The 27,548-nt window shown below is 44.4% G+C and overlaps 1 protein-coding gene across 1 annotated transcript in view; it reads right to left on the reverse strand.

Annotated features, from left to right (window-relative positions):
• Positions 1 to 27,548, reverse strand: part of ALK (ALK receptor tyrosine kinase) — a 674,923-nt gene that overhangs the window by 160,398 nt on the left and 486,977 nt on the right. Inside the window, exon 5 of the mRNA XM_008700561.2 lies at positions 20,157 to 20,284. Coding sequence (XP_008698783.2) covers positions 20,157 to 20,284 — 128 coding nt within the window. The remainder of the gene's footprint in view (positions 1 to 20,156; positions 20,285 to 27,548) is intronic.

Consider the following 27,548-nt stretch of genomic DNA (forward strand, 5'->3'; position numbering starts at 1 on the left):
TTTATATTTATATTGCCCAGGACTTAGCACATTGGCAGCAAATAGCAGATTCAAAAAAAAACAAAAACAAACAAAAAACCCCACCCAAACCCAAACCAAAAGCCCATTGAATGGAAATGTTAGGTACATGTAGCAACTCTTCTACTGGTTCCCATCTCCATGGGTTACCATGGCGACTAACTCCACCAGGCCAGTATTTCCATCACATTACCACCATTTTGGAGAAAGATGTTTCTCTGAATGCTTTTATAAACATCCACGCCTTCCCTTCCCTGTTTTCCCCATTTCCTCTTCCTTCCCCCCTCTTTCTGTTGCACCTGCCTCTTCTTCCCCTCAGGGATCCTGAGTAGAAGTGGGTTAGCCTCCGTTTTCCTTTCATACTGGCTGTATAGAACCTTTTTCTAAGCATGTGGGGTCTCAGGCATCTCCTCTCAGTCAGAGCCCGGGGTGTGCACTAATGTAGATCGGTGGCTCCTGGGACTATCTCTTTCCTGGGAGCAGGGACCCCACTTTGGCTTCCTTCTTCCTGGGGAGACTGCATCCATAGCTGCTGGGGTATTTCTTGGAAAGCAGCATATCCAGGGAACTGGAGGGATGGCCTTTCACACAGAGCGGTGGTGCCCCTCAGAGCTCACACCACTCAGCCCCAAAAATGTTGGCGTCATGGCTTTAAAGCATACGTGAAAGTCACCCAGCCTTTTATCTCACACTCATGAAAGCTTCACTACTACCAGGACATGTCTCACTGGACCACTACCATGTCTGGATTGTATGGTTGTCTGGACTGTAGTTGGCTTGGCCTACATATAAGTTACTCAGTCTATTTTTCTGAGGGAATTGTGTCTTTTGATCTTTGCACACAAGCCCAGGACCTCAGTGATGGACATATTCAAAAAAATCACAATAAATAACTCCTCAATTCATCATTCCCACCTCTGAGAGCAGGATCCTTGGAAAGCTGGTACAATTCAAGTCAACAACTCAGACTCAGTCATCTCTTCAGAAAAGTTATTAAGAAGTGTATAGAGGAAACCAGATTGCAATCTGTTTGCAAAAAGTATCAGGAGAATTCAGGAGAATATACGACCTTAGCTGGAAACTGGAATAACACTGGTGTGAATCGGCACCCCAACCCCTAAGAGACCTCCTTCTTCCTCCCATTTTGGGAGTGAGATTATGAAACTCTCTAATGGTCTCACTGAAATAAATCTAAGCCCTTAAAAATGTCACCCAACCTCATAGTCCCTCATTATTATGAGCTATAAACACAAATTAAAAATGGGAAAAATCTAAATACTACTGACTTAATGTTTTACATTGAATTGGAGTCTTTCGTGATCAGAGATGAATCAAAGGGAGGTTTTTCTATCCACACACAGCTCCCCCACCTCTGTGGCGGACACCTGGCATTTTCAGACCAGGAAAAAGAAATGCCCAACTTGAGTAATGATAATATCTGGTTTGGCTGCCAGGCTCTGCTTTTGGGTACATCTTCTTGTTCACGCTGGAAAGGGAAATGAACAGTGTAAGGAGCTGTGATGACTTCACTGAAATGCAGGGCAGTAGCTGAACTGGGGAAGGGCCAGATAATGAGGCTGGCCTGACATGGGCTTCATGCCACTGCTTAGAAAAGCTGGGAGCCCCTAGCACATTTGCACTAAGAGAAAATCTGGTTCTGACAGAAATCCTGCCAGTTCTTTCTGAAGGACACACTGTCCTTGAGGAAAGAGCCAGCTATCATTCCTTATATGTGCCCTGGTTTTCACTGTAAAGGAAACTGAAGGCCCACTTACAGATCCTTGCCAATCTCTCCCTTAGCAAAATGAACAAAAGAGAGCTGGGGCTGGGGGCAGAGGTCAGAGACCTCCCAGAAGCTGGGCAAAGTTGCTCTGGTGAAGATGGAACGTGGAATGCAGAGTGAGTGTGGGTAATGGAGCAATCCTAACATGTTGTTCCTTCTCATTAATTCATTCATCCATTTATCAAGGTCTCTGAACTTTACAGATGATAGTGATCTTGAAGGAAGAAAAGACGTAAGAAGTGCTTTCAAAAAATGAATCTGGCTATAATAGAACACAAATGGGATTTTGCCTAGGTCATGATCTTTTGCCGGGGGAAAATATGGTATAAACCAAAGAGATTCACATGTAATTCTGTGGGGCTCTGAGCCTGACTCAGGACTGCAATCTATACCTAGAAGGGGTGAGTGTTTGCTAGAACGTCTTAGAATTTAAAATACTTTGAGTTATTTGTCTCCTATCAAAATTGTCATGGAAACTCCTTCCATGAAGTCACTAAAAAGGGGCACCAATAGCTTTCTCTGGTGATTGTTCAGCTGGAGGCACAGTTGGACAACTGGAGTTGGGGGGTGGATAATACAATAATATTATCATGATTATGATAATTATGATTCAAAATACGACAATCATCTTAAGTTTCTTTTTTCTGAACTCCCACTCCATCCACCTTCCTCCATTCGGAGTTGCTATCACTCTCTCCTTACACTGCCCTGGATGGGGAGGGCAGATATACTTGGAAATATAGATTTTCAACAGTAAGATCTGGACATTTTGAGAGTGAAATAGATCTTAGAGTAAAAAAACAATTGAGTCTTGAGTATCTGGAACCAAGAATTGAGAGGACCCCAAACAGGCCAATAAGTAAAAAACACAGAGCAAGGCACAACATAAAAGGGTGTGGAAAAGACCCCATAGATTGGGAATAAAGAGAAAATTAGAAGAGGAGAGCACTTGAGTGGTCCTGCTAGGACAACAAAGTCTGTGCCATTTCCTATACTTGGTGGGACTTGCCTTGGTGGGGGTGTAGGAAGGAGATAAAGACCAGAGGGTTTGAGAAGACTTGCAAGCAAGAAGGCACATGAGCTACACAAAAATAGGCTCAAAATGGATGAAAGACCTAAATGTGAGAGAGGAATCCATCAAAATCCCAGAGGAGAAGACAGGCAACGACTTCTTTGACCTCAGCCACAGCAACTTCTTGCGAGACACGCCTCCAGAGGCAAGGGAAACAAAAGCGAAAATGAACTCTTGGGACTTCATCAGGATAAAAAGTTTTTGCACAGCAAAGAAAACAATCAACAAAACTAAAGGGCAACTGACAGAATGAGAGAAGATATTCCCAAATGACTTATCTTATAAAGGGCTAGTACCCAAAATCTATAAAGAACGTATCAAACTCAACACCCAAAAACCAAAAAGTCCAGTCAAGAAATGGGCAGAAGACATGAACAGACATTTCTGCAAAGAACACATACAAATGTCTACCAGGGACATGAAAAAATGCTCAATATCACACAGCATCAGGGAAATACAAATCAAAACCACAATGAGATACCACCTCACACCGGTCAGAATGGCTAAAATGAACAAGTCAGGAAACAACAGATGTTGGCAAGGGTGCAGAGAAAGGGGAACCCTCCTGCACTGTTGGTGGGAATGCAAGCTGGTGCAGCCACTCTGGAAAACAGTATGGAGGTTCCTCAAAAAGTTAAAAATAGAACTACCCTATGACCCAGCAATTGTACTACTAGCTATTTATCCAAAGGATACAAAAATAGTGATTCGAAGGGGCATATGCACCCAATATTTACAGCAGCAAAGTCCACAATAGTCAAACTATGGAAAGAACCCAGATGTCCATCAACAGATGAATGGATAAAAAAGATGTGAGATATGGAGATATAATGAAATATTACTCAGCCATCAAAAAGGGATGAAATCTTGCCATTTGCATTGACATGGATGGAACTAGAGGGTATTATGCTAAGTGAAATAAGTCAGAAAAAGACAAATACTATATGATTTCACTCATATGTGAAATTTAAGAAACAAAACAAATAAACATAGGGGAAGGGAAGGAAAAGCAAAGTAAGATAAAAACAGAGAGGGAGACAAACCATAAGAGACTCTGAACTCTAGGAAACAAACTGAGAGTTGCTGGAGGGGATGTGGATGGGGTAACTGGGTGACAGGCATTAAGGAGGGCACTTGATGTAATGAGCAATGGGTGTTAAATGCAACTGACGAATCACTAAATTCTACTCCTGGAACTAATAATACGCTATACGTTAACTAAATTGAATTTAAATTAAAATTTTTTAAAAAAGGCACATGAATGCTGGGTTAGCCCTAGGCTATTTCAAAGCAATCAGGAGAGTGGAGGGGAGCAGCTGGGAGGTTGTGGGTAGAAAGGGCCTGAACCCAGAGCAGCATGGGAGTGTCGAGGGTCTCAGCGTCTTCCTGAGAGGGGCCCAGAGGTTGTTGAGAGAGTGTGGGTAGGCCTTGTGGGTGGAGCTGGGGTGATCTAGGTGGGTTAGGTGACCTAATAGGAAGGACTCCCTCAGTCACTCTCATGGTGCTGATTTGATGACCGAAGACCAACAGGGAGTGAATCTCTCAGGGGAGGCCAGAGGGGACGGCTCTTTCATTACCAGATGGCAGAGAAACCATACCATTTTTACTTGCTCCCCAGAGGAATGGGAAGGAGAATGGAAAAGGGGAGAATTCAGAACAGTCTAATTATCTATCCAAAAGGGATTTTAAAAATTCCCATTCAGAGTTGACTTCAACTCTTCACTTTAGATTAAGCTGTTCACCATCAATAGAAATGAAGGGTTCTCCTAAGAGCCAAGTTAAATTTCATTTTTAACTTTTGCATATGGACTGTACAGTTTACATTCTCTATCTGATGTTTAAAATCCTTTCCAGTGGGCTGATTCTCTTCTGCGACAACTGGTCTGGGTCTTCCTGCCCTATTACAGCTCTCTTCTTAAGCATGCCCGTTTCCTGGCTGAGCGTGGGCTGGTCCTCTCTCTCTGAAAATACAAGCTGAGGTGCAAGGTTCCAGTATGCTTATCATTCATTTAATCCTTTATCAGGATGCCATGTATGCCGTTTATTTCAATTAAGAACACTGACTGAGCATCTGCTCTGTGCCAGGCTCTATGCTGGATGGCGAGGATCTGGGACAAGGCCCCCATGGAGTGGGCCACAGAAATGCGTATGTGCTAAAGACACTTCCTAGTCTTTCCAAGGCTGAGAAATAGCAGGGAGAGGTTGAAGGAAAAACAGAGTAAGAGGTAAAAAGTCACAACTTGGCCATTTGGTAATTATAGAACCTTAACGTCTTTGGGCCTCAGTCTGTTAATCTGTGAAATTAGGGAAGAGAGAAAAAAAATTCCTTTAGGCATTTTCCAGATGCTAAACTATATGACACTTGTGATTTTTCAAAGTGAAGAATTGTAGAGTTAACGGAAGCCCCCGAAGGCAAAAGAGTTCATAGAATGCAGCAAATACAAGTACTTTTGCCATTTGATTCTGTTGTAATGTCTTTGGAGCAGGCGCGAAGTCCTACCTCAAGCAAATCAGGTTGGGGGAAGTATGTCACACATCAGCAATCGGGGTCGTCCTAGCAGTGTTCAGGACCTAGGGAAGGAGTTGCTAGTTGCTGTATACTAGAGGCCCCACTCTTGCAATCATTATTATTAACATTAGTACTATTATTTTGACAGGGGAGAATGTGGAATGTAAGTATGCTACTGGCTGTTTGTCTTTGCCTGTACTTACCAAGTAGAATGCCCACCTACAATGGTTAAGTGGATAACTGAAACCATTTGAAATATTGACATATTTGCCTTGTTTACAATTTCTTGCTGCTGATCTCAATTTTCCACTCTGCTTTGCATTCGTAGGCATTTTCTCACACTGCTCCCTCTTGACTCATTTATACATCCACTCATTCAACACTCTACAAAAACTCACGGAGCTCCTATCGTGTGCCAGGCTTTAAGCCAAGCGCTAGGGATGCAGGGATGAGGTGGAAAGCACACAACGTAGCAGGAGGGAAAAATAACAGAAGCAGAAGTCAAACAGGCTACGGTACTTGGATGGCCCACTCGAGCCATCTGAAGCCTTGCTGGAGCTCTGTGGACAGAGCCTGGGCTACCCCTCATAGCACACTTAATGAGCTTGTCTGTGGCTAGAACCAAGGGCTGGGGCAGGGCTGTGGTGCGAGGAGTCCTATATCTGACAAAAGAACCCATGAAATGGGTGCCTGTGACTCCTTTCTATTTTTTGTCTCTGAAAAGCAACAACCAATGATGAGAGAAGGCGGTGCCTACTATGCTAATGGGGCTCCTGACGAAGTTGCACGAGATAATTTAATAACGTGGAAATGCAAATATGATTTTTTAAAAAATCCCAAGGAGTTTGGTTATTTAATAAATTCTCCAGCCTTGGTTCTGTAAGCATGGAGTCCAGTTACTAGGAGGGGGGGGAATGGAAAGTCCAGTTCGTGCACTGGGACAGATACCAGGTCAGTAGGTAGGAAGATTCCACCTCCCTCAATCAATGCAAGCTCCACACCTCCTAGTTTGGTACAAGAGGAGAGCTTTATGGTGGGTGGAGTGTCTAGACCTCCTAGCCTTGTCTACCTCTCTTTTCTTCCCTTCCTCCCTCCCTCCTTCCCTCCCTCTTATTTCCTTGGAGAATCCCATGGGTCACAACTGTGATGTTTAAACCCTTTAAAACCCGAAGCCCCAACAAAACTCTTGCGGTACAACCAGAGTAAGCTGAAATGTTCAAGGTGACTTTACTAAAGAATGGGAAAAACAAGGAGGACAAAATCTCCAGTGCGCACCATGAGCTTAGACTCTGTGCTTTGCTGACCCTTGAAGAGAAGAGAGTTTTCCCAAGACTCTCCTTCCTAGCTTCTAGTGTCTTCTCTTGTTGTGATTGCAACTTCAACTCCCGTTACTGAAGAGATCACTTCAATTTAATTTCCTGACCCCTATAGGAAAATGCTGGACCCTCTTATTTATCTAGATCCTTCCCTTTGCCATGTGATTGACACCAGGAAGACCTCACTCTCAACTAAAGACTGTGGTCTTGCCCCTGAGGCCTTCTTTTGGATCACCATGTCCAAATGCCCCACAACCCCCCTCACTGTTCATATGCATGAATGTGCCTGTGTGCACGTGTGTGTACATGCGGAGTGAGGGCTCCTCATGAGATGACAGGTACCTGAAGGGAAAGGAGGCAAAGCAGGGGAAGAGGAAAAGGAGGAGAGGAGAGAATCTATGGTTAGAATAAGGAAGAAAAGAAAGGAAGACCCCTTGTGCGCACACCCCAGATCTGGCCCCCGAGCAGCCAATGTGGCCATTTCAGTTGCGGTCCATGTGCCTGGAGTAAAAGCAGAGTGGGCTTCTGACTGAGGTGCCCCAGCAGTCAAATGACTGACTCCATGGCCCAGTTTTTTTTCCCCTCACAAAAAGAGAGGAAGAAAGTTGAGAAGTGAAAATGAATTAACAGACAAGCGAAAACACAAAGGCATCCAGAGTGTGGGAGAGACAGAGGGAAGGGAGGCTGAGGGCAAGAAGAGGTAGGAAGGGCCTGTCCACAAGATGCCAAAACAAACAACAAGACGGGTGACGATCTGTCTCCTTCATGTATGGATTACCATACGGCACAAGCAAATGCTTTGACTCTGAACCGAGTAGACGGTTAGCGTGACAAATAGCCCCAGGAGAGGAATGGGGAGAAAGGAGGGGGGAAGGGCCGTGAGGGGGGGCGGGGGGAGGAATGGTGGAGAATGGGCAGCCCTCTAGCATTGGTACGCATGAACGCCCAGTGGATACGTGAGAGACAGTGGGAAATGCAGCACACTAGGGTTTGTGTTTGCGCACTGACAAGGAAGATACCAGTCCTGAGATGGTAAGGCAAGGAAAACAGAGAACATCTCTTCTTGTCATCTTCTCCTTTCTGTCTGTCACCTCAGCTTTACATACTCATAAGCCCAAGTCCGCAGGACAGAAGCTTTGGGCTACTCCCAGGCTCTCCTTGAGCTCTGGGAGCAGAGTGCAGGGAGCTTGCTCCAAGCCTAGCCCTCCCAGAGACCAAGATGACCCTCTCCAAGGGTCCATTCCACTGCTGTTGCCCGCTGCGACAGCTCCTTCACCTGTGTTCTTGAACCATTAACCTATAGACAGCCTGCCTCTGACCCTAGACCCCAGTTGCCTGTCCCTGTAGCTCGGGGAAGCTAATCAGTGCCAATGTTTTAATTATATTTACATTTCACAAATGATTAAAAAGGATCGGCTTATAAAAGCAAAAGAAAGTTGAGGCATTCAACCTCTCTGGGCCTTTTAAGACAACAAAGTTATTATGTCCATGTGAATTTCCAGGAAGAAGCTTCTAATTAAGGCTTATTGCTTCTCAGCTGCCATTGGCCAGCAATGTGGCTCATCCTTCCTGTTCATTAGAGCAGAACAGGGGCTGTAGCCTCACAGAGTCTGTGCCCACCTTCCGGCTCACTCCCTCAGTGAGCTTGGGAGGATCCCAGTGCTGCCATGATGGTCCCATCACCCCCCTGTGTGTGACTGGGGAACCAGACAGGATATTGCACCTGTGTTCTTGAAGGAAATAAGACCCCTGGTCTACCAGTTGCATGAATGATTAATGAGGGGTAATTAGTCAATGTTGTTAAGCATTTTATAGACACAAAATGCTGGCTAAGAGCTAAGTGAAGAAGCAAAAGCAGCAAAAGCCAAAAGACTTTACATCCACCCAAATGTTGCTCATAAATCCCAGGATGCTGGAGTAGAGGGAAGGAGGGACGGCAGAGACCATTTGCCCTGCGATTTGCAAACTGAATTGTGGGGCCTTCTGGGCAATTGTTTCCCTGTGTTTCCTCTCAAAACAAACGACAACCAAAAAGGCACACTAAAGTTCCATGCTCGCAGCATAACGTGAAGACAGAGAATGCCAAAAATTCAAAAACACCATGAGTAAAAAGAAAAGCACCACACCCTTACAGTGGGGGCTCCCACACTCTACTCTGGAGCATCCGGCCATTTGGTTCCCGTGGTCCCTGGTGTTGAGGAGCCTCGTCTAGGGGTCGGGGCAGAGAGGAAGGAACATGTCTCCCAGATCTCAGGTAGAGAATTAGCACCCCTTTCTATCCCCCTTCAAAGCAAGACAAGACAAAACAAAACACACAACAAAAGCCAATTCTGAGATCCATTCTGTCTTGGGGGAAATTTAAGTAAGCTTTAGACCAACGCAAAGGGAACTTTAAAACCTAATATTTGGTTAGTCTGGCTCTGACCTGGTACTTAAATTTTAGGAACAGAAGCCCCTCTCTGACTGATTTGGTAGGTTAGGGCTCCCCTGCTGGTCTCTGGTGTCACCTTGGGATTCAGCCTGCCACCCTGCCCACCTATGGCTTGCAACTGAAAGGCTACCTTCCATTTGACTCCAGCTTTCCAGGTCTAGCTGTACCTCCTTTTCTTTTCTTTTCTTTTTTTTTAAATGAAGGCAATCTGTTAGCACGCGACAGCCGCCATTTCTTTCTTTCTTTCTTTCTTTCTTTCTTTCTTTCTTTCTTTCTTTCTTTCTTTCTTTCTTTTTTTTTTTAAGATTTTATGTATTTATGTGACAGAGAGACAGCCAGCGAGAGACGGAACACAGCAGGGGGAGTGGGAGAGGAAGAAGCAGGCTCCCAGCGGAGGAGCCCGATGTGGGACTCGATCCCGGAACGCCGGGATCACGCCCTGAGCCAAAGGCAGACACTTAACGACTGCGCCACCCAGGCGCCCCTGTACCTCCTTTTCTTAACCCATGTCCCACTGTCCCCTTAAAGTTGTGCTTCACCAACATCCCCTCTGATGTGCCCCAAATGGCAGAAAAGGATGAAGTCACCTCCCAGAGTCTGGGGGATCACTTTCAGCAGACAAGGTCTTAAAACTCATGTTTTATGTAAAATTTGTATGTAGTTTGCATTGAAGCCCAATATAGAGCCTTACGAATTTAAATACTAAAATATCCCTCTATTCCAATATTTTGGTAAAATTGAAGCTCTGGAAAGACGTACCATGTTGATTTTGTGGGATTGCGCATGCCCAGAGCACTGCTACGTATCCTCAAGGTCCAAGTGTCCAAGTGTGAGAAACACCTGCCCCTTTACCCCAGCCCACTTGTCGGATCCTGGCCCCTCCCAGTTTTCTCACAGCCAAATGCCTTTAGCCATTTTCTGTGTGGATGGGGCTTGGGAGGCAGGGCAGTGAGCCTTGATCTCAGACCTGTGGGGCAGGGCACTGAGAGTGCAGCCATCCTGTCCTTCCCCCAGGGGATGTCCTTAGACTTCACCAAGCCCCTTAAAGTGTACAATCTGCTGTTGGTCCAGTTTATCTTGATGACTCATACCAATTATTTATACCACGGTTGATTAAGAGTTGCCAAGGCCATTGGGTGAACATCATCATGATACGCTCTTTGGACTCAGGGAGCGGGGGAACTAACCCTGTTGGAGTTCCCGCTAGGTTGGAGGCACTGTGTCACGTAAGGCGCACACACTGTCTTATTTCACCCTCACACGGATTAAATCTTACGTGGAGTGGGCACCACCGTCTCCGTTCCACGCATCAATTATCTAGTACCACAGGGTGTAATGGACACGTAGCACCCAAACAACTCAGTTAGGATCCAAATCCATGTTCTTCTTATCCAAATCCTGTCCCCTTTCTACTGTTCATGATGCAGTGTCCCCTGCTTTTCTTTCTGTTGCATCTTGCCCATTTCCCTCCTTATGGCCTCTATCAAGGAGTGAAAGAAACAGAGAAGAGGTGAGGTCAGAAGGTACGAATTCTGCTGTCAGCGGTTTCGGGAAGATGGAGGGGATGTGGGAGAGGTGGTGGATTGAAACCAGTGTCTAAACTGACATTTCTCTTATCTCTGGAATTTATTTATTTGGGTCTGCCTCACACGGACAGATTTTAAGGAATGGTTACAGTGGGGCCTTAGAAGGGCCTTAGAGACCTGGGGAGGGAACAGAGCTTCGCCCAGCCTCTCATTCATCACCAGCCAGAGTGTTGCTCTCATTAATAACTGGGGCTTAATCCTCCACATTCAAAGAGACTCCCATTACCCAAAACAATAATTTTTTTAATTACCCAGGCAGAATGGCAACCGCATATTGAATACCAAGGATGATTTAAAACTAATAAATACTTTTGGAAATTCCTTGAACATTTTAATGAATTAAAAGTTATGAAATATTTATAAGCAGTAACAACGCCATTTAGTACCATTAATAAAATAAATACATTAGTCAGAGAATGAAATTCATTACTATTTTACTACTAGACATTTATGTCAATGACTGAATATTGCTCCAAATTACTTGTAAAATAGACCAATTATTTTAGTGTGATTAATCTTTTCAATTATTTCTTTTATGTAGTTGTAATTTGAAAGTAATTTTCTTCCGGGAGTACAATGACCTCAGCACACTGGTTCCTTATTTATTTATATTTAAAAATCTTTTGTCTCTGCCCCCATTTCTGGGTGATTTCCAATGGTCAAATATTTAAAATGGTTGCCCAAGCAATCAATGTTCCTATGTACTTCGTGGGGCATTTTTAATTGGCTTTATTAGTGATTATGAATAAGCCATTTCAATGGAAGGAAGTCTCTGCCAACAGCAGCTGTACACGGGTAGGACAAGGAGGGGTCGGAAAAACTCTTTCCTGGTTCCACCAGCGGGGGGCCTGGCTGATTTAGACCCATCCTCAGTCTGCCAGAAGGACTCGGTGTGATAAGCATATCACAGGATGTTTGGGCTCTTCCTTGGCCACCAACCATCCCACAGGATTAAAGTCTTACTCCTTTGCATGGCACATTGAATTCTGGGCACCGAGTCACAAAGGGAAAAATGACTTTATCAGAGATAAAAGCACAAATTGTGTGGGGTGGGGAAAGAGAAGCAGCTGCCTTCAAAATCAGAAAATAGATCTGGGCTTTCAGAGTTTCTGTTGGAAGGGGGGTAAACTTGACCTTGGCCCAGTGGCTCAGACAAGGCGCAAAATGGAAAGAAAAAGGTGGGTGCGAACCTGCAAACATACCCCAGGCTAGCTGGGATCAATTATTCCACCCTGGTTCCAGAATGAGGACATTCAGCTCAGTCGGGGTGAGGAGGGGGGAAGGCAATAGTATTTATTGTGCCAAGCTCTGTGCCGGGGCGCTACACGTTATATCAGTTTTTCATTTTCCAAGAAACCTGTAATTGTGTATCATTAGTCCCATTTACTGTTGAGAAAACCCAAAACTCAAAGACTTTAAAAAACTCTTCTGAGCTCAGAAGGGTGGTAAGCGATAGACCTGGGATTCCACACTCAATTCTGTCTGATTCCAAAGCCTGTAATCTCCCTCCTACATTGTAACCAGAAAACCTTTATTCAGTGCTTACCACGTGAAAAGCACTGTTAGTTGCTAATTGGGGTACAGAGATTAAAAAGAAAAAGACACAGTCTTTGATACTAGGAATTTAGCATCTATTGAACAAGACACATAAATAACTCTGGAAAGAAGTAGACGGTTCTAAAACGGAAATCCGTGGAGACATAATTCTGAGCTGAGACTTCTTGGAGAAGATAGTATTTGAGCTGAGATGTGAAACAAGTGTGAGGCTTGGGGGAGACAGACATCGGGGATGGGAGAGGGAGGGCACTCGACAGGGGCATAGCTGGAACCAAAGTTTGAGGTGGGAGGTCTTTGGGAAATGTGAGAGGAAATCACAGTTCTAATGCTTATCTTTTTAATGGTACAATCCACTGACAAATTATGGGTGGGAAATTTTAGAAAGAGGTAGTTAGGAAGGATGATGGAATGTAACGGGCCTCACCCTTCAAGGGAAGGCACGATGAAAACGAATGCTGTTTCTCCTTGGCTTTCACTACCAAGCAACAGATCCCACCTCTGCAGAGATGACTCAGTCCCCTGAAGTGACCGGCCGGGGCGGTGGCCACCTCAGTGCGGGAGTCACGTGGGCAGTGCTGTGCTCACCACCCGCATGGCATTTGGTTATTGTCGGCATCACGCAATTTTGCAGGAGGCACGTTCTGTGAATGGCACGTTCTCCCATAAGACACTGAGCAGCAGAGAGGGAGCAGCTACGGTTTCAGAGGCCTCAGGCCAAGTGAGGTCCAGAGAGGTCAGGTAGCTCCGGGCGTCATGTACAATGCGTCTCCACAGCCCTCTTCTCATGGGACCCTCACGATGAAGGTCAATGTTGGGAGCACCACTGACATATCGTTATTCCTGTTTTAAATCAAAAACAGTCCATGTGCCGGTTCTGATAGAGACCTTTAATGTCCCGTCCGATCCGAAGAGTTGACACGGCTATGGTAAATAAAAGGTGGAAAGGGAACTTTGATCCCCCGATTGCCCATTCGGTGTTCATTCTGTGGTATTTCTGAGAAAGATATGGGAACCAGTTCAGAGCAAGACAATCTCTACAAATGGAGCATTTATTCAATGCCTCCGGCACGGATTAAATGTAAGTCAGGGATGCCCTTCGGGGAGCAGTTTTGTGCGAAGGAGGATGGGGATTTTAAGGCCACCACACCAAAACTCAGTTCTAAGACAGAAGCAAATTTCTATCAGTGTCACCGTGCATTCAGTTTACTATGTGCTCAGTAAATGTTTGTTGAATGAGTGAGCAAATGCCTGGATGGGTAGATGGATGATTCTGCTACATAGAGCGTTTTCTGCGGGCAGCCCCAGGCCAGCGCCCCGGTAATCTGTCTTACAAACATGGACTGAAGACCCTGCTGGGCTGTTGCTTGCCGTTGGAACAGAAAACGCGCAGTTTGGGCCAGGCTGCCAGGAGCCCAGGAGGCTATCCCTCATTTTACGCAGCTGGATTTTGGAGCCTACTCCAGAGGCTGATCGGTTCCACATGGCTGGCCAAGATGAGGATCCCTTCGTTCAGCTTCTCTCATTTCCTTTTGTCTCCCTCTTGGCCTAAGGAAGGCATCCTTGCCTGGCCACCGTTGTCTTTGGTGGAGTAGGAGGAGATAGAGGGGACAAGGCTGGGACATGCCATATATATATTGTATATATATATACACACATACATATATGTATATAAAAATATATACAATATACATATATAGTATAAAATAAATAAAATATATAAAAATATATTTAAAAATATATATTTTTTTACTGGAAACATTCATACTAGGTCCACACCTAGCATCTCAAAGCCAGGACCTAGTGAGACAAGAACTTGCCTACTTGCCTTGGGTAAATGGGCCATAGCCCAAAGTAGAACAGCCTTATACTTGGTCTTAATTGTTTAAGGAAGGTATAGTTAACGTAACAATTTTTGGCTATCACGTTTTATGTAAGCACAGAATCTTATGATCAAAAAGCTGGAATTAATAGGACAGTTAAAAATCAGAATGTCCAGTGGTTCTCAAACTGTATTTTATGAAACCCCTTTGTGAAAGGGGGGTGGGCGTCAAGGCCTGTGGAGCAAGTGGGTTCTGGGCCCCCCTACCACCCCTTCCCCTGGACAGTTCTGCCTGCACAGTTTTATATACTGGACTTCTATATAGGACTTTATTTGAATTAAGTGTTCCGCCTCTAAAAAACATTTGAAGTCCATAGATCAGTTTAAATGTCATCATTTTAGGCCCAGAGAGGTTAAGATATCTGTGCATCCCTAACTCTTTTGGGACATGTGTTTTAAGGTATCCGTGGTGGTGGGACTACTTTTGACGCTTTGGATTCCTCCCCCTTCCTACACTACAGAAGTTAATGAAATAACCCCTCATGGGTAACATGAGGATTATGACATCCTCTCTGCTGAACAGATCAGAGGAGGTAATGTGTATGAAAGTGTCTCAGTAGGGTAAGAAACCAAGAGTGCTTTTTGTTGAGAAATCTGTTAGTGAGCTGAATGTGGTTCTGACCTAGGAAATCTCAGATGTGATTCTTGTAGGTCATGAAACAGAACAGGAACCAGGGGACTGGCAGTAAGATGTATTTAGGTGTCATCTGCAGCTCCCTTATGTTCATGGATGGGGGGGGTCCTCTGTTGGCCCATGGGCAGCGGTAAGCCTAAACTACCTCTGACCAACCGAGGCAGGGAGAGAGAAGTTCTGAAATAGCTTCTTAGAAAAACCGAGAAGTTGACAATCATGAGGTGCAGGCAGAAATCACCCTGGGCTGGTCAGTCATCCAGTGTGTTGAAGTTCAAGGTAAATCATTGGGTGGTTTGTCCATTCAATTTCCACTGGTGAGGGAGGCAGAACGGATGCTCTCCGGTTGCCTTCCAGCAGGTAGCAGTAACACGTGGCTGCAGGCACATGGATGCTGGAGCAGATGGCCTCTGCTCTAATATCAGCTGTGAGACTTGGGAAAAATTACTTAAGTCTCGGTGCCTCGATTTCCCCATCCTTACCATGGAAATGCTGGTAATGATAATACATACCCCATAGGACTGTGGTAAGGATCGAATGAGTTAATATATGCAGCAAGTTTAGAACAGGGCCTGGCACATAGAAGGTGTGAGATGGGTGTTTGCAATAATGTATATTCTCTTTAAAAAGATTTATTTTTATTTATTTATTTGAGAGCGAGAGAGAGCACGTGTGTGCACACAAGCAGGGGGTGTAGCAAAGAGAGAGGGAGAAGGAGAGAAGCAGACTCTCCCTGCAGAGTGTGGCGCTTGATGTGGGGCTTGATCTCATGACCCTGAGATCATGACCGGAGCTGAAATCAAGAGTCAGATCCTCAACTGACTGAGCCACCCAGGTGCCCCCAATAATGTATATTCTTATGAGCTGCTCAGAGGCACAGCGTTTTTCAAATCTTTTTCAAGAAACTAGTCCTGCGCTTCCTGACATGTATATTTCTGTAGGCTGCTCTGAACATGAGGGGTCCTGATGAGTGTCCCGCACAATTCTATTGCTTTGGACTGTCTGCTGAAGCTGGGTCTTTGTGAATGGGTGAAGGGTTCCCTGGGAGCCCAGGCATGGGTGTCTCTGGGGGCTGATATCCTTCCCACCACTACCAAATAGACACACTGGCTTTTTTAAGAGGAGGGAAAAACCTCTTCTAAGCCATTTCCACCTACTGCTACCTTCTTTTGGCAGTAGTAGGGTAATAGCCCAAAGCTATAAAAGCAGGAGAAGCATTTATCAATTGATTGATTAGCTAACAATCGGTCAACAAGTATTTAAGTAGTGTTTTCTATGTGTTTAGCACTGTGTTAACTGTCCCCTGGGGAATAAAAGAAATATAAGCCAAGATCCCAAACCTCAAGTTAGGGCCCCAAAATGACTAACTGGGAAATAATTGTAAAACAGTTCCTAAATTTAGATGTATACAGCAAAGTATTCAGAGAAGAATTTCTATGGCTGTGAATGATGTTCTGGAGGGTTTGGGCCCTAAACTGGATCTTAAATGATGACCCTGCATTCAAATGGAAGGCCTGCGACCAAGCTGGTTTTCTGTACACTGCACCAGTCTGACTAGAGGGCCGGGGGTGTGGGAGAGCAGAGGGAGAACAGAGGGCATGATGTTGGACAGTTACTGAGACCAGATTGTAAAGAAGCTTAGGAATCAAGCAGAGACATTGGGGGCTATTCAGGCAGGACTGAGCCGTGGTGAAAGTACCAAAGCCAGAGTCAGGATGGCCCTGATGTCACTCTCAGCTCTACCATCACCCAGCTGGGTGATCCCCAGCCCATCACTGTCCGGGACCCAGGAATGAGTGAGATGGCCCAGTCTAGCCCCCATATTTCTGATGTGGGAGGCAATAAGAAGATACCGAGGTCTCCTGAAAGTGCCACGTGGAAATTTGTGGCAATGTGAGGCATGGATTAAAAACCAGCTGGCTACCGCCAAAGCCCACGAATGCCTAACAAAGGCCTGGCTAAAGTACGCTGCTGAGGAAATGAAGTCAGAAGCGTAAATTCAAGAGACAGCAACAGCAGCATCTAGAGAGCAACGGATAGGATGGAAAGCAGCCCCAAGTCTAGAGCCCAGGGCTTGGCCATTTGGATGTAGGAATAGGAGGATGAGTCAAAGATAATTCTAAGGCTTCTGGCAATGAATTTAAAACCCAGCCTCTACACAGTCCATACGGGTGATAGAACGTTGTGGACAGAAACATTGGCTTGGTGGTCAGACTGACCTGGGATTGAGTTTGGCTATAGCTTTCCCTAACTGAGTGACCTGGGCAAGTTTTGAAGCTTCCGTGAGCTTCGGATTCCCCATCTGTAAATAAGGATAACAGAACCTGATTTATAGCATTATGGTAAAGCTACATGAGATAACACACTTAAAAGGATCAGCACGTCCCTTTACACATGGTACGTGCTCCGTTGGTGTTAGCTTTTATTGCTTCTTAACTGAGCACTTACTAAATGTTATGTACTGTGATAGCTGTCAGTATTCAGAGAGGAAAGAGGCATGGCCTCTGCCCTGATGACACCCACAGACAAGTACCATCTCCTATGCAGGGAGAACTGTCCCAACATCCCCTGTAAGGCTTTTCCGGACTAACAAAAGTGGCGCCTCTCTTTCTGTAGGCGAAGGAAGAGCTGTAGAGTTCTACAGATGTGTCTCCTTTCATATTCTGTCTGTGTCTCATCAGGAGGGGACCAAGTTACTCTCAGAAAATAGACCAGGCATTCTGTTGACCTATCTGTAACCCGGGCTAATGTGCCACCAGCCCTCTTCACCCCCTCAAAGATAATACTTCTCTCTCCTTATCTCTTTCCTTTCATGACCTGATCAAAGCAATACATCAGAAAATACAGACATTTGTCCACATCAAATAAGCCTTGAGTTGTACCTCTGAGATAACTCTTTCTGTTTAAAAATGTGAGCATAGTTTTAGGTTGCTTCTTATGTTTGCAACTTGTCCACACCAACCGATGTGCACCCGAAATTGTTCCGTGATGGGAAGGAGAATGAGAAGTTCTCAGGAAACACAGGACTCACTTTGTTTTCCTCTGCTCTGTGCTTTACACATCCACACGTATCTCTTCGTACCCACTGGTGGCCATAGGAGTCCAAGTCAGAGAAGGAGTACAGAGAACATCCGCTTCTCCATGGAGACCCTCTGTTCTTAGACATGAGCCTCTGAAGGAAGGTAGCTGGGTCATGAGAACCTTCCTAGGTCTCTTGGCCAATTTACCTTCTCTAGGGAATTAGAAGCAGACTTCTTTTCTCTGTGCTCTAAGAGACTTTCCTGCCAGAAGACATACTTTTTGGATCACTAGAGAAAGTTAGAGAGGTCAACTCTCTTGGTTTCATGAGGGCAGAGAGGCAGACAAGAAACAGGTCTTTGAAACTCTGCAACAAACTCACTGCAAATGCAACATAAGATACAGAGGACGAATTTTGTAGGTGAAAGGGAGTTGTGGAGGTAAGGGAGGAAAAATCTGCATAACTGGTTGAGAGCCTTGACTCAGAGGTATGAAGAATTTTTGCAGGAGTATGGGCTGGGCCTGATATCTGGGGTTTTGTAGTCTCTTATTCCCCTCTCCTGACATTGCTCAAATGAGATTAGGACAATTCTGGGAACTGATACCTTCTCCCTGTCACATTCCTATTAACTGGCTCCATTTCAACAGATGGCCCCTTTTGGACAGTACACAGACCCCTGACATCAGCAAGGATTGATGAAGTCCAGAGCCATCCACAGATCCACAAGTTTGTGGACGTGGAAACATTTGTACAAGCTCCTGGCTTTCTCCCAAACCACATGTTTCTTATACATTGCCTCACATCACAGGTTAGCCACCTTTTCAACTAGAACTGAAGTTCAATCTATCACATTATGATGATTTTTCTTTTTCCCACACATAAACCAGCTTTCATTAAAGGAAAAAAAAATTTTTGTGAAAGTTCTTGCAAGACTAGCAATCAATGAAAAGCCATAGCAGCATAAGAAACAGGGTGGTCAGTGGTCTCCTAAGGGAATCCCCTTTGTATTGCACCTCTAAGAGGCCCAAGATTCAAAGCTGGGCCTCTACATGCAACAGCTCACTGTGTGTCATGAGCCTTCATGGTTGTTCATGAACAGTCAAAATTGAGAGTTTAGTTCTGGGAGTACCACAGGCTTCCCTCCTCTCCATACTTCATTCTTGGTCCTGTCAGACCACAGATTCTGTGGCACACGGAAGAACTCCCTTCCCACTGAGCCTCTGGGCAGAGGCAGGCGCAGAAGAATAGCCATAATGAAAACAACTTCCTTCTGAAGATCTGTATAATTCAAGCCCACCTCCCATACCTTCTACAGGTGGGAAACAACAAAGGATGTTTACCGTTATGACCCTGGGTATTCTGAACAATCAAGGAAAGATCAACCTCCTGCATCTATTGATGACTCATTTCCTCCTGCTTACCAGTCAGACTTGAAGCAATGTCTAACGAAAGATACACAGGTGATCTTGAAAACAAGAGTAGAAGGTCAAAAACTCTGTAGAGGGAGGGGAAATAAGCTTATAAAAAACCTGTACAGATATAATTACCGTGATTGAGTATTGCATTTAGTTCAGAGTTTCCTGGCAACAAAAGCAAAAAGAAAAAAAAAAAACCCAACAACTAATCCTTCAGGAGAGAGAGGCTTTTTCTTGGTAACAAATCTTGAATGTGGGACTTAACGCAAAAGGAATTCAATGACAGAGCGGACCGTGCCCTGATGGTATTTACAAAATAAGCAAAAGATTTCATATATAACCATTTCCCAAGTCACCCCTTAATAATAGTAGGATTCAAGTCATTAACAATACTTCGTCATAAATTTTGCCTCAGGGAGAAAAAGTAAAATAATCACTATCAAGTTGGTGTGGTAAGGAGTGGGTAGAGATACAGGTAAAAGAAAAATGGCAGAATGTTGATAATTGTTGAAACTGGGCTGAAGGTATACGGGGGTGATTGCACTATTCTATTTATTTGCATACATTTGAAATTTTCCACAATAAAAAACCAATCAAACCAAACCAAACCAAACCAAACCAAACCAAACCAAACCAAACCAAAAGAACGTAGCTGAAAGCATCTGGCAGCTAGGGAAGTTAAGCCGATATACTCTCTAACAAAGACTATACTCTGTTTGATAAAGTTTTAAGGTAAGCAGACATAAACAATGTTATACTCGATCTTTGAAAATTGATCAGCTGGGCTGTGGAGCACTGGGTAATATCCAGAACCAGCCCCAAGCACTGTAGACTTTACTAGATAAGCAAGCACATGCCCAGCTCGTCGTGGCGGCAGGTTATGGACACCCTTACGACTGCAAGCTACCAAGGAGGGGAGGAGAAAACCAGATTCAGATACCTTCGCTGCAGTTTTTCAGGGCAAAGAAGTCCACTGCAGACAAGCTTCGGTTTCCACTTGAGATGTATTCCAGGGCCACTCGGAAGGGATTCTCTGGGCGCCCAATTCTTCCCTGAAGCACTGTCCATCTGGTCGCATTGGAAAGCAGAGGGGAAGAGCAGACAGAAAGAGTGATGAGAAGCAGGCCCAACTTGCACAGAGCCTGTAGTGATTTCAGGGCTCACACTCTTCATGGACACCAACAGATGTAGCCCTAAGAGGCTCTGAGAACAATGACTCTGACAGCAGCACACAAATGCTTGTTTCCTTCTTGTCCAGCTAACCCTTCTCGTCTCAAACCCACTGGAGCCACTGGTGTTTCTTTCGTCATATTCTTTCAGGCAACTGCGGACCTTCGGACTACTTTAGTAGTTAATCTTATGGGAAAAGAATACATACACTTAGGAATATCTGCCAGCAGAGTGAAGGGATAATCGTCAAAAACATTTATCGGTGTATTCATAATTATCTTTGGAAAGAATTTTGGCTTTCAGAATTTTTTTCTGATCCCAGAGTCTCATAACCCTTGAGTTTTCTATGTGGTCACTTAAGGGAAGCGAGCAAGGGCCATTTATTTACTTCAGGGAAATCAAAGTGCACTGAAGCATGTATTTTGGGGTAAAAGGTACCTAAGATTGGTGTGAACTCTGCAAAAAGGTGCGAACAGAAGAGGATAGAAGTAGGTCGAATGGTGAGCTCTGCAGCCATCTATGATCAAGGACATGGACACCGCTGGAGAACAGAGAATAAGCTGAATGAACATTTTTTACACCTCACTCATGCTATTAACCTCTTGGAATAGCCTCCTGTCACTGATTGGAACATCAAATTTACTTTCCGCCATTGAGTCAGGGTTTTTAAACATACATAGTTACATTGACATTTTACGTGCTGAATGGAAATTACCTGGACTACTTCATATTTTTTTCCTTTAAAAAAGGAAACCTGTTTTATTGAGGTATAATCAACATACAATAAATTGCATGTCCTAAAAATGCAGAGTTTGGTGAATTAAAGTGTATGAACTGATGAGGTTTGACATATGTATACACCCGTGAACTCCTCACAACGTTTCATATTGTCCCACCACGATGTAAGGTCTTAGGTAGGCTGGCCAGTACAAGTGCAAAGGAATTTAGGGAAAGATTAACTTTCTGCTAAAAAAAAAAAAAGTTTAAAGCACCCCCTCCCCTTCAAGGCAGAAAGTGATGCTCACCATAAAAAATATTAACGATCCAGCCATTCAGAAAAGTTGGCAAAGGAAATGAAAAGTCACCCAGAAGCTCATTATCCAGAGATAACCATGGTCAGCACCCCAGTGAAGCCTTTTAGCTACGCTTTTATATAAACAAGACCATCTTCCACGTGCTCTCTGTGCCTGGACTTGGCCACTCAATGGCATGTCGGGAGACAATACATACAGACCCTGTGATGAGTTCAATGATGGCATTTTTAATGATTTGTGCATTGCGTCTGAGTTTTCCCCTTCACGATCATGCTGAGCCTAGCCCTGGGTACTTCTGTAAGTACTGCCTTAAAGCAAATTCTTAGAACCCAAGTTAAAGTGCATGTGCATTGAAAACTCTGAGCATATTGTCAGTCCTCCGACAGTGCAGCAGAGAGCCCATTTCTCCAGCTGCTTGTTAGCACTGGATCTCATCCCCTCTTTCCCGTCTTTGCTGCCTTTTGGTGATGAAGGCATCGCCTAAGGCAATCGCTGGTCTTTCAGTGGGGCGCCCTTGGATGGCACTTTTGCAGGGCATGCAGTGGGGAGCTTGAGTGAAGAAGGTACTTTTGTTCTCTAACTACGCTCTTCTGTACTTAATTCAGATCACCGGAGCCAATGCCTCAGCCATTTAATACGAGCGTATTACGTTTCCCCACAATAGACGCTGTAGAAGGGATTATTGCTGTTGTAAAGTTTGTTCCCTGTTACGGTACCCAGCAGGCTTTCTATCCAAAATAAAACCGGTGCAATTGAATAAGGAAAGGAGGCCTTTCGGTTTAAACGTGGAGCTGTCAAAGAAATAAATGTGTGAAAAGAAAATGTAAACGTGGGGTTCTTAAGAAAAAAAAAACCAAAGAGAGCAGAATTTTTCTTGTCCTTCTGAAAAAATAAAGAACCCTATTTTTGAGGTGGTGGAGAAACGCCCGACTATTCATATTCTGCCAAAATCGTAGCTCTCTGCTGCAAGGAATGATGGATTTTAATTCCAGGTACGCTGTGGCCCTTGACAGTGATTTCCATTTCTGTATTGGCACTAGCCCTCTGGATAAATGTGTCAAGAGTTTTAGGAATTAGTTTCTGAGTTACTGATGCAATAACTTTTGTCTGAAAATCTCTGGCCTCCCATAGTTTACTGCTGCAGCTTTAATAACTTTCAAAGCAGTTGCCAAACATGTATTTTATGACCAGGGAAGTTGGGACAAGAAAAGGGCAAGCTTGTACCTAGGGTCAGCTTTGTTTAAGAGACAGCAGAAACCCCAGGAAAAGCAAATGCAAGTTCTCTTTTCTGCCTGACTCCATTTTCTTTGCTCATATCCCAGCAGTCATGAAACTCCCTTATTAGGGGTTTTGTTTCCCTCTTTGGCTGCGGCAACTCTACTTGGGTTTGTGGGAGGGAAGGTTATGTTCTGACCTAGATCCTCCTAGAGACCAACGTGCAGCTGTGTCCATGTGCTGGGGATTTGTGGGTTTCTTAGCACGGGTGCTTCAATCAATCAACATGACAGTGTGGGGAATCCATCTGGATTCTGGGAAGCCAGGAAGACGGTATGGTCAGCCTGTCACCATCCATTATCTTCCAGTTGTCTCTCTAGAGTTCTCCACTTCCAGTTTTGGCTCTGCCCCTCAAGTGTCTGATGACTTTGAATAAGGCACTTTACTCTGAATGCCTGAAATTTTGGACGTTTTCTGATCAATGTATTCTCAACCAGAGAAAATGTTTCCAAATATGTGTGAATTTGCTGAGAAAAAAACCTGACCACACATTTTTGCTGAATGGCTACATCATACTGAATAAATTAGAACCCATCCCCCCCCAAAAAAGGTCAGGAGGATTGTTTTGTGAATATTAAGGTTCATTTCTGACCTGGAGACTGAAAATATTATGTATAAAGGTGACTCATTTGGAAGCGGAGTCCTGGGTTCTGGTTTTGGATCTGCATGGGTTAGGGTAAGTTCCTGTACCTCCTTGGGTTTTAGTTTCTTTGTTAGTAAAAATGCAAGGATTGAATCAAAATTTCTCCAAGGTCCCTTATTGATCTGGTGCTTACACTTCTCTAGCAATTTGTAGGAGTCCTAGTGACAAAACACTTTATGAAACCCCCAAAAGCTGCAATGCACAAATAATATTCTGTTTAGGTGGAAGAAGTGGTTAGTCAAAGAATTACAGATTTCTATCTGTAAAGAGACTAAGTTCCATCCCTTCAGAGAAATGGAGCGACTTGCCCAAGGTTACACTTTTGGTTACCTGGAGACCTAAAATGAAAGTCAAGTATATTATGGCTCCCAGACTGCAAGGACAGGAGACAAGGCAACCTAGAGATCAGTCTGTATACCCAGTCACCACTCCATATCATTGGAATCCCAGAAACAGAAAAGGAGATGTCTACTTCGCATTATTAGAAGAATCACCAGTCTGGGTTTTAAGGATACACAGGCCTCCAGATAGTAAAAGACATTGTCAGAAAATGCACACACAAACCCAAAAATCCGAAGAAGCCCTGACATGGTCACAAGCATCTCCAAGGCTCCCCCCACTCCATACCATGTTAGTCTGTACATGTTTAAAGGAAACCATCAGCACATCTGATGTGAAGCAAGCTGCTGATGAGATTGAAGGGTTAGCATCCATGACTCAAGGAGGATGAAGGCACAAAGTTATTTAAAGCCCAGAGGGAAAGGGAAACTTTTGATGGGGCGTGAGGACTATGGATGGCAGTTGATAAGACAGAGCAATGTGTGTCACTTTGCTCCTGTGTGCTATTCCAATAGGCATGATGTTGACATGGGGCTGGCTCAGAAAAGCAAGCCTTTGAACCCTACATGCTATTCAATGGGATGCCTTTCTGAGATGGTTTTAGTTGTTCTAATATCTCGAGGCCTAGAATCAGTTCTCAGCTCCACCATCCACTTAGCTAAGTGATCTTAGGCAAATAATTTAACTTCTCTGATCTTCAGTTTACTTATTTTTAAGATGGAAATCCTGATGCCTAGCTCAGTGGATTGCTGTGAGGATTTGTCAGAAGGATGTATGCAGAGGAACATCCTTTTAGGAGTCTCAATAGTGGAAGTTATTTTTACAAAAGACCACAGCTTTCTTCATGGAATGGCACTGGTCCATGAAACTATCAGCATCTCAACTCATTTATGAGATTCAAGAGGGAAAGCAATGTAGGTAAGTGAAAGGGAGAAAAGCATTTGTAATTTATCAGTAGAGGACACCCTATTTATTTAAGCCAGAAAAAAGTCTTCATTTTTAAATGGATCTTCATGTGTTAAGCACAGCTCAAAGAAATCATGTTGAAATACCCATACAACAAAATATATTAGTGACCATGACTATTCTGCGCAGAGCCCTCCAAAGGTACTCATCCCACTTTAGAGTAAAAGCCTCTTATTTACCTTTGTATCCTGTGGCAGGTGGAAAGATGTCTTGTGTCTAGATGTTGGTTAGAATTTGTTGAATTGAATTCCATTTCTCAGGTATTTATTGGTGTGTTGTTGCACACTAAATAAAGTATTAAATGCTCTGGGGGTCCTAAGGGTGTAGGATTTAGCTTGGCACTCCAGGAGCTTACAGACTAGTAAGAAAGAGTGAAAGTAAATACCAACATGTATAGTGAATGGCGGTACAGAGAAGCTAAGTGAGTGGCATAGGCATCGTGTACGTTTAAAGCTTAGAGGGCAAAGTGATGTCTCAGATTGGGTGATCACGAGAGGTGTAACTTGAGGGTGGGTTATGAAGACGGGGCAGGAATTGGGAAGAGGGCGATACAGAAAGAGAGGTTGGTGTGAGCACATGAGCAGAGGCCATACAGACTGTGTGTTCTGAGAACAGGAGGACGTTCTGAGAACGTCCAGGCTGCCTGGAGTCAGTGGGTTCCATTGGTCTCTATAGGAAGGAGGTCCCTTAGGTCTTTTGCACCCCGCCTTAAAGCTAGGGCATGGGTCATTGTTGTGTCTCCAGACACTGTATTTGTTGAACGAGAGAACAAATACATGAACACATTTCTGTGAAATCAGACAAGACTCTGACATTCTTGGATAAAAGTTATATTGCAGTGGAGCTGAGTTCATCTGAAAGTTCCTGTCAATTCATTATTGTTAGCTATCATCCATTCATGTAACAACAATGTCTTCCCTGTTAGGAGGAAACTAAAGACTGGGAAAGTTTCAGGGTTGAGGGTTGTTTGCAGGTTGGTTCATCACATAGTTCTTGGCTCCCCGTTTGCCCACAGGCCTGTTCTTTAAAGGGCCAGGGCCATGGGAAGCAGCCATCAAATTAGCTCTCATCCAAGTAGCCAAGAACCCAAGAAAGGACTCAGAGAATTGAAGTAATTGAGACATGGAGGGATCTGGGTGCTCAACTAGGAGAGGTCCCATCTGATGTGTGAATGTCCTCTACAAAGCAGGTCAACCTTAAACCAAGTCACTGTGAATATTAGCAAGAGCAACAACAACAGTTAATATTATTGAAGGCCTACAGTATACTCTGCTTCCGGCTGAGTTTTAAAGATTTATTTATTTGAGACAAAGAGAGTGTGTGAGTGGGGGGGGGAGGAGCAGAGGGATAGAGAGAGGGGAAGCAGACTCCTCACTGAGCAGGGAGCCCCATGCAGGGCTCCATCTCCCAACCAGGAGATCACGACCTGAGCCGAAACCAAGAGTTGGAAGCCCAACTGACTGAGCCACACAGGCGTCCTCCAAGCTGAGTTTTAAACTCAGGTTCGTGTGACTCCATTAGTCTTGAGGTACACTATCTTAAATTGCCTTTTTAATCTTCTTGAGGATGGAAACTGTGTCTTCCTGAGGCTTTGTTCTAACTGCTGGCCCTGGTGAACAAGGCTGGGGGCCAGAAGCTAGAAGATGTGGTCATCTGCATGTTCTGCAGTGGTCATGAGAGCAAACTCATTCAGGTGGCGGCTAGACCCCTTGCCAAGAGAGCCAAACTTCTGGGTTAAGCGGAGGATGATGGAAGCCACATAGATTGGACAACCAGCATGTCCCTATCTGGGAGAGCTCAGTCCCACGGCTATCATTGTTAGTGAGTGTAACACTGTCAGGGCTCAGGGCCTGCTGCTGACATTCCTTCACATGTCTCTCTGCTAAGACTCTCTTGACAAGGGTCCAAACGTGCGTGTGAAGTTGTGAAGATTCGCGAGAAACAAAAAACTGAGCCTGTGGGAGTTCATCTAGATCAATACAGGAAAAAAAAAAAAAAGCCAACTGCACCTTTCTCCCTCATCTTATCCTAAAGGAAAAAAACACACATAACTTTCAAATTTTTCTTAAAATATACCTTATAGTAATTCTGCAGCAAATATAAACCATTCAGCACTATTTTTTATCGTTTCCATTAAATCAGCCTGCATTTAAAGCATTTTTTATGGGAGATAGCAGGGAGAAAAATGCCAGATCAATGTAAATTTTAGTGTGAAGTCCTTTCTTGCTCGTTAATTTTCTGTAATAATAATAACACTTGGTATGGGGCATGGGGTCCTTTATCCAGGGACCCTTGGCTTTCTTATTCCCTTGCCCTTTACAATTTCCCAAAAGTTAGGTGGATGTGCCCTGAGGAGGATCAGATCTGGGTAGAAATGAAGTTTCAGGTTGAATGTGGCTCCCACCAGCCCATGGTGGCAAAGAGCTGCCTGGAGGCTGAGAGTAGCTTCTGGCTCTGCTGGAGCAAAGGGGGTGCTCTCTGTGGCCACAGGTGGACTCGGTTGAGATTTAGCATTGGCGGCTGGAAAGTGGTTTTGGTTTACATCAGACATGCTGTACAGGTGACAGGGATCTGGAAGGTTGCCCAGCTTTCCTGGAGCGGGGGCTAAGAAAATCTTCCCAAACTGTGTTTCTGCTGATTCTTCTCTCATGCTTTTGAGCAAAGAAAAAATGAATAGGTTCCTTTTCCTGACCTCTCTTTAGCTTCTTCTATTTTCCTCCGTCCCTCCCTCCTTCCCTTTTTCCTTCTTTCAAGGAAACATATAAAGACCACATACTCTGGAGCCAGATTTCCTGTTTTAGAATCTCAGTTCTGTCTCTTTTCGGCTGTGACCTCTGGCCAACTACCTAACCTAGCGTGTCTGTGCCAGTGTTCTGTCATTAAGGAGTGGGGATAATGATTGAAC

The sequence above is a fragment of the Ursus maritimus genome, unplaced genomic scaffold (genome assembly GCF_017311325.1).
Source record: "Ursus maritimus isolate PB19 unplaced genomic scaffold, ASM1731132v1 scaffold_6, whole genome shotgun sequence".
In the NCBI taxonomy this organism is placed as follows: Eukaryota; Metazoa; Chordata; class Mammalia; order Carnivora; family Ursidae; genus Ursus; species Ursus maritimus.